The 7461-nt window shown below is 63.1% G+C and overlaps 3 protein-coding genes across 3 annotated transcripts in view; 2 read left to right on the forward strand and 1 right to left on the reverse strand.

Moving 5' to 3' along the window:
- The window catches only part of CFAP74 (cilia and flagella associated protein 74), a 98169-nt gene extending 97882 nt beyond the window's left edge, over positions 1–287 (forward strand). The window contains exon 40 of the mRNA XM_061159783.1: positions 74–287. Within this exon, the coding sequence (XP_061015766.1) occupies positions 74–175 (102 nt within the window). The 3' untranslated portion in view covers positions 176–287. The remainder of the gene's footprint in view (positions 1–73) is intronic.
- Positions 288–650: 363 nt separating this feature from the next.
- Positions 651–4600, forward strand: TMEM52 (transmembrane protein 52). Its single transcript, XM_061159784.1, has 6 exons — positions 651–778; positions 2584–2746; positions 2833–2876; positions 3033–3074; positions 3707–3885; positions 3991–4600. Exons 1-6 carry the CDS (start codon positions 651–653, stop codon positions 4167–4169), a joined length of 735 nt encoding a protein of 244 aa, XP_061015767.1. The 3' UTR covers positions 4170–4600.
- Positions 4601–4794: 194 nt separating this feature from the next.
- On the reverse strand, positions 4795–6454 carry CALML6 (calmodulin like 6). Its single transcript, XM_061159785.1, is given in 5 exon segments — positions 4795–5220; positions 5312–5412; positions 5414–5457; positions 5547–5720; positions 6238–6454. Coding segments are annotated over 5 exon segments (735 nt in total). The 3' UTR covers positions 4795–5021.
- Between the last annotated feature and the right edge of the window lie 1007 nt (positions 6455–7461).

A 7461-nucleotide genomic window follows, 5' to 3' on the forward strand; every position in this document is an offset into this window, starting at 1 on the left:
GCCAAGAGAAAACACGTGCCTGCTGCGCCCCCTGACTGAGGATCCCCCTCTGTTCCCACCTCTCCCCTTCCAGCCAGACCACCCACTCGTGGCATCGGCCCTGCTGCAGCTCAGGGGGGATGTGAAGGAGACCTACAAGGTCCTCTTTGTAGCCCAGGTGGTGACCGGCCCCTGAGGCCACAGGAGTCTCTCCACAGAGCCCCCTGAAGCCCTCCTTCCTGCCACCCTCGAAGCCTTCCCCTGGTCTGTGGGAACCACCCAGGGGCCTGGAACCTGGGCAGTTTCAAAAGGGCAGCCTCCTGCATGGCCCCCCGGGGCACTCCTGCTGTCCTGGCTCCAGCTCCCATCCCAGCCCCACGTCAGAACCAGCGAAGAGGCCAGTCCCGACCACAGCCTGCTCCCAACCTGAGCCCTGCGGGTCCCCAGCCCCACCAGCACCCACCCAGCCTTTCGAGGTCCTGGTGGGGAACAGCTGCCCCCACAGACCTGTCAATAAACCCTGTGTGAATCTGTGCCTCTTGTGCCTGCAGTGTGGGCTGCAGTGAGCAGGTGGGGGGCTGCCCCTGCCCACACACACAAGTCAGCCCATAAAACAATGAACTCAGCCTAGACAACTAGAGCCCTGGGGAAACGGCTGGTGGGGGGTAGGGATGGAGTTGAGGCCCACCCACAACCCACCTGGAGAGGCCAGCGAGCAGGGTGGGGGCTTCCGACTCCAACGTCCAGGCAGCCCCTTAGCCCCCTGCTGCTCCCAAGTCCCTGAGGCCCCAAGCAAGGAGTGAGCCCTCACTGCATCCTCCCACACGGCCCAGTCAGGGTCCAGGGGAGGCCCACCTGTCAGTTTGGTTTTCCAGTGTTCTGAAGTGAGTCCAGGCTCAGCCTTCTGGTTCCTGACCAGCTCTTCAAGGGAGAAGCCCCCTCTCCCAGCCCATGAGACCTTGCTGGGAGCTCAGAATGGTGCCTGTACCAGCCCCTGCCTTCTGGAGAGTGGCAGGGTAGACACTGTCCCCACAGAGCTCACCCAGCCAGGCCCCGTGTACAGCCCAGCATGCCCAGCCTGTGCCAGCCCTAGGCGACCAAATGCAGCCTTCCCTGGCAGGAGTGGAGGGTCAGCTGCATCCAGGGCTTCTCCTGGGCACAGGCCTCGGGACACCAGCCTGGAGTCCTCACCCTACTTCCTCAGTGCCCTTGGCATCTAGAAATCTGCCCTCTCCCTAACCCTCAGCCCACAACAATGGCCGTAGAGCAGCCTTTTGTGGGACTTCTATCCGGTGGGCAGACCCTCACCAGGCTGCTGCTCACCAGATGGGAGAGAAATCCAGGTCCTGCAACCAGGTCAGGCCTCAGAGTCCTCCCTGCAGGGCACTGCCCCACCTCCTCCTCAGGTAGGCCCCTCTCTTCTAAACTCCTGGGGTTTAGAACCAGCGGGCCTTGGCATTTACTGGCCCAGGTCCTGCCTGCACTTCTGCATGCTGGCTGCACTTCTGCCCATCCTTCTCCTTCCCACTCCTGAGCCAGGAGCCTGGCTGGAGCAGGGTGAGCTGGGGGCCACCGTTCAGCCCGGAGGCACAGGACAGCTTCAGGACAGAGCTTAGGCAGAGATCATGCAACGGGCCTGGCAAGTGCAGCCAGGATAGAGTCAACCTGAGGAGGTGAAAGTGAAAGCCACTCAGTCATGTCCCACTCTGCAACCCCAAGGACTATACAGTCCATGGAATTCTCCAGGCCAGAATACTGGAGTGGGTAGCCTTTCCCTTTTCCAGGGGATCCCAACCCAGGGATCGAACCCAGGTCTCCCGCATTGCGGCAGATTCTCTACCAGCTGAGCCACAAGGGAAGCCCAAGAAAACCGGAGTGGGTAGCCTATCCCTTTGCCAGAGGATCTTCCCTACCCAGGGATCGAACCAGGGTCTCCTGCATTGGAGGCGAATTCTTTACCAACTGAGCTATCAGGACAGCACAAGCGGAGGAGACCCTGCCCTCAAAGAGCTGCAGTCAGTTCCCCTCCAGGGGGTAGACGCTTGAGGAGCGTGTCCTGATTGCAGTGAAGAAAGACACACAGGGCAGCTTCCTCTCCCTCCCTCCCCAGACAAGGCCCCTTGCCATGCGGACCAATTCCTTTAGCCTGACCGCCCGACGGAGGAGCAGAGGGCAGAGGGCAGCGAGGGTGCACAATTAATGTCGCTGAACTACGCTCTTGGAACGCCCCAGCGTCTTTGACTGCTGCAACCCTGACCTTGAGCACCCGGGTGTGTGAGAGGCGTGGCCGCCACCCTCCGAGGCCACACCCAAGCATAACTGTCCATGGGACGCCTCCGTCCACCCTGAGCCCGACTGCAGGACGCCAAAGGGCAAGACCGCCCGCCACCCCGTGACCCTATGCTAAGGAAACTTGGAGTGGACGGACCTGGTGAGAGGACCATGGGGAGGGAATTGCGTGGGTGGGACCCTGAAGTAATCAAGGGCCTGCGGGGCGCCAAGCCTGTCGGAGGCGGGGCCTCTAGAGGGCGCGGCTGATCTTGGGGGAAGGGTTAGGGCGGGGACCTGGGCGTGGCTACAAGGCCAGTCCTCCAATGGACGCAGTCTCTGGAGGGCGGGGTTTGCGCTGGGAGCGGCCCAGGGGCGTGGCCCTCATATAGCCGCGGGGCCTCCGGGCTCGCTACCGCTGTGGGCGCCGAGCATGTTCTCCCGGGCGCCGGCCGACCGCGGGCTCCTGTTACTGCCGCCACTCCTGCCACTGCAGCAGGTGGGTCGCGGGGTGCTCGGCTCCGACACCGCGGGGCGGGTCTGCGCTCGGCGCGCCATGGCCCGGGCTCACCCGTGTCCCCGCAGGTGGCGCTGGGTTTCGTGGAAGGCAGCTGCGGCCCCTCGGACCAGTAAGTCGGGGGCGGGGGAGCGGGGAGGCGGCGAGAAGGGTTGGACGGAGGGAAGGAGCGGGGGTAGGGAGGACCCGGGGTCCTCCTTCGGGGAGGCTCGGGCGGGACAGTGGGCCTGGCCTTTCCCCACCGGCTCCAGGTGCCGCCGTCCCACAGGTGCCCGCCCCAGGCCCGCTGGAGCAGCCTGTGGCACGTGGGGTAAGTGGAGGGCGCAGCGCGCAGCTGGGTGCTACGGTCCTCCCCTGGGTCAGTCCACCAGACCCCCACCCACTTGGTTCCACGGCTGAGGAGTCACCACCACTGTCCCCATCCTGGGCCGCTGGCGGGAAGGTTCTGAGGCCCCCAGCAGCCTGGCATACGGATCCCAGGTTCCTCTCCCAGCACCCAGGCAACATCCGGCATGGGTCCTGCCTGAGTTCCTCATGGCTGAGGACACCCCTGGGCCCTTGACTGACTTCCCTTGGTAGCCCACTTCCCATTCCCTCACTCCTCGTCCCTGTGGGAGGTCCCTTGAACATGGTCATTGGTCTGAGCACGGTACTCTGTAGCTGGCCTGGGGCAGTGTGTCCTGGGAAGGAACCCAAGGCCACTTGTGGCCAGCCCTGGAGAGACAGCCAGGGCAGGCCCAGCAGCAGGAGACCAGGTCAAGCCAGATCCTCAGGCCCAACTCTGGCCAGGAAGGAGGTGTCTGGCCTGGAGAGGCAGTCCTGGTTCTTTTATCCTGTGCAGTGCTTTGCCTTGAGCAACTGGGCTGTGACTGCCCCCTGGGAACAGGTGCCCAGAGACCAGGGGGCAGTCCAGCGGTAGGGGTCTTGCTCCTCCCTGCCCAGGCTTATCCTGCTCACTGCCCTCCTGCTGCTGCTCTGTGGGGTCTCGGCCAGCTGTGTCCGGTTCTGCCACCTCCGGAAGCGGGCACACACGCAGCCACACCTACCACCGGCACCTGAGCCCTGCGACCTGACAGCCATCCCCGTGAACAGTGACAGCCCAGTGCACAGCACTGTGACCTGTGAGTGCTGGCACACCTCTCCTGGTGACCCACCCACCTGCAGGGGTGGCAGGGGACCGGTGAGGGCCAGGCCCACCCCCACAAACCCATCCTGGGTCCCTGCAGCCTACAGCTCCGTGCAGTGCCCACTGGGTATGCAACTACCCCTGCCCTTCGGGGAGCTGGACCTCGACACCACGACCCCTCCGGCCTACAGCCTGTACGCCCCTGAGCCGCCGCCTTCCTATGAGGAGGTCATCAAGATGACAAAGACCAGACAGGAAGAGCCACCTCCCTCCCTGTAACCCAGCCTCCCCTGGGGCCTCATGCCTCGAGACCCCTCCAGGGCTCCCGGAGCCAGGCCCTAATGCTCAGCACCCCTGGCTGTGGCCCTGATGTCCCACAGAGGGGGCAGGATAGCTCTCCCAAGCCTCCCAATGCCACCGGCTCCTCTTTGCTCACAGGGGACTGTGCAAGGGCACCCAGCGCATCCCCACCATCCTTTCCCCAGGAAGGCCAGCCATCCAGCACATTGCTGCAGCCCTGGACTCGTTGCTGTGTAACACTGGACAGCCAAGCTGACTGGCCCTGTGTTGGCCACACACATACACATGCTGTTACATCCAGCCCTGGCCCCTAGCCCAGCCCCAGCAGGCCCTCAGCCCAGAGGAGGCCCCACAGGCCTAAGCCTCAGGGCTCAGGGCTTGCTGTGATGTCCGCAGCTTCTCAGAGAGAAAATAAAGTTTGTATCTAAGTAATCTCTGCATGGAGGAAAGGGCCCCAGGAGGGGCCCTTGGGCAGCACCTCCCAGGGCCAAGGGCAGGGTGTGTGGTCCTCGACCTAGGCCCAGTCTGGCCTTCCAGAGCCCACCTGGTGTCCAGAGCCCAAGACTGGGCTGTGGGCCATGTCAGGTATCCCACAGAAGTGACGGGCCAAGTGCCATGGTCGACTCGGGAGAATCCTCTACCTTCTCCAGACCCACAGCTTTGAAGTCCCTTCTTTCCAGCCTGAGGACAGTGATGCACACATGAGTCTGGCTGGAGTATTTATTGGCTGCGGAACTGGGGTGGGGTGGACAGTAGCGGGTAGTAGGCTTCTGCCAGCAGACCTCCCTCAGCCCCAGCGGCTCCTCCTACTGAACCAGCTTGAAGGACTCCCTAGTCATCATGACATGAACTCTGAGAGCAGAGGGACAGGTCAGCAGCCCGGCCAGACTGACCGGCCTCCAGGGTCCCGGGGCCCATCCTCTGCTCACCCTCGTAGTCGAGGGTCCCATCCCCATTCTCGTCAGCTTCCTTCATCATCTGCTCAGCCTCCACCTCTTTGAGGGGCTCACCTACGTTCATAAGCACATACGTGCAGGGGCCCCCCTCGCACTGAGCAGCAGCCAGCAAGGCACCCACCTCCCCGGCCCCCTGCCCCGCGCCCCACCTGGCCTGGGCCCTACTTGATCATGTCCCAGTCAATGTAGCCCTTAGCCTCCTTGTCAAAGACGCAGAAGGCTGCCCTCAGCTCACCCTCTTGGTTCTGGGCCTTCTCCAATTACACCTCCCATCAGGGCCAGGAAGTTGCTGCAGTTGAAGAGCCCTTTCTCTGTGGGGAGTAAGTGGCCGGTGAGGATGGCGCACCCCTCGTCATGCATAGGGGACCCCTGCCTGCCCCATTGTCCCTGTCGGCCTTACTAACTCTGTCCACGTCCTTAGCCGTGGAGGCCAACTCACTCTTGGTGGAGTTGATGCCCAGGAAACTCATGAGCTGCTCCAGCTCATCCATCTTCACCTGCCCTCTGCCCTCCTCATCGAACATTTCAGAGACCCCCTTGTAATCCTGGATCTGCCCTGTGACAGGCGCTCCGTCTGTGGGAACACGAGCCCAGACTCACCAGGGGCTCCTCCACCCCTTCAGTCCAGGGGAGGCTGAAGGGCCTGGGGCACGAGGCCCATGGCACTCAGCCCCAGCCCAGAGCAGGCTTCAGAAAAGGCAGCATGAGGGGCGGATCTTGAAGGGAGAGCAGGACACCAAGGCTGGGGCTGGGGGTGAAGGAGCCGGGACTGGGGCAGACCAGCCATGTGAAAGCAGTCGGGGCAGCAGTGGGTACCCAGTGAGACCAGGGGAGAACACCATGGACCAATGTGGGAGAAGTCTGCCCGGGGGGTAGGGTGAAAGCCCCAGCCTGCTCTGGCATCCCAGAGGGATAGCCCAGTGCCTGGCCACCCCGTCTTTCACCACCATGACAGCTTTCAGAAAGGGCTGCTCTGACCTGGCCCCCCAGAGCAAGGGCGGCCCCAGTGGCTGGAAGGGTCTGGCCTTGGGGAATCTGTGCTCTTGTCCAGATTCATTGAACTTCTTCCTCAGGTTCCCAGAGACCCTTACACCTTCGGGCACAGCCCCAGCTGATCCCCGGGTCTAGAGGCCTGCCCACCCTTTCCCGCGGGCGCTGTCCCAGCTCCCGCTGGGCCACCCAGCCAGCCCACTGGGGCTCCTCCACCAGGCACCCATAGCAGCTTTGCCATGTCTGTGCCAGCTGAGAGGACCCTGCACTGTGGCACACAAGCTGCTGTGGGTTGAGTTCAAGGGGCGGAGGGGGCATCTAAGTTTTAGCAGGGCCCAGCAGCCCAAGGTCCCAGGGGTCCCAGATTCCAAGAGCCTTTTATGGCCAGGAGATCCTCTCAGCCCTGTTTTGGGACAGTTGACCCTTCCCCATGTGGCCCTTCATGGCCTGAGCAACCCCTCACCCCAGAGCTCCCTCTGCGACCCTGGGTCCTAGCCAAGGCCCTCCTGGGCTGCAGCAAGGATGGACACTGTGAGCCAGGGCAGGTGAGGGGGCTGTTCCCCTTTCCCCATGCAGCCGCCTTCCCCCCAGGCTGCAGTGGGGCTGTCATCACTTCTTGGTGAGGGTTCTTGCTGATGGCCTCCCTGTCCAGGTGACTGCCTTGCATCCCCAAGGACCCAGGGCCCAGCGTGGTGCCAGCACTTTGCAGTCACCCTCTAAAGACAAGATCAATAAACAAATACATTTGGGACCCCCTCTGGCCACCCTGTGCAGAGGAGGCTGGGGGTCCACAGTCCAAGGAGAAGACAGCTGGCCATGAGCAGGGGGCAAGAGAGGGCAGGGCAGACAGGACCAGGGGGCCAGACTGGCCACAGGGAGGTCAAGCCAGGTTCCCCCTGGGCAGTCAGGGGCTATTCTCAGGGAAACCTGACCTCCCTCTTGCTCGGAACAGCAAAGCTGGCTCCCGGGGGAGCTCCGTGGCCAGGTTTAGTAACAAGACGCCACAGCAGCACACAGCCCTGCACGTGTGTGCTTGACCCTTAGACACACACACATACTTCGACCTGGGGCAGTGGCTCCGCCCCCCTGAGCTTGGGGCCCAGGTCCTCAGGCTCCCCTCTAGGCAGTGGCCTACTGGCCTGGCCATGGCACTCGGAGGTGTGTGGTTCCAAACTGGGGCTGAAGGGTCTGCTCCCATCTCCCCTCCAGCTCCTGCCCCAGGAACAGACAGGCCCCCACAGTTCCCTTCACCACCTGCATGGCCCCCAGAGTCTCACAGGCAGACACACACCTGCCCCAGCCCTGTGACCACCTGACAAATCTGA

The sequence above is a fragment of the Dama dama genome, chromosome 14 (assembly GCF_033118175.1).
Source record: "Dama dama isolate Ldn47 chromosome 14, ASM3311817v1, whole genome shotgun sequence".
In the NCBI taxonomy this organism is placed as follows: domain Eukaryota; kingdom Metazoa; phylum Chordata; class Mammalia; order Artiodactyla; family Cervidae; genus Dama; species Dama dama.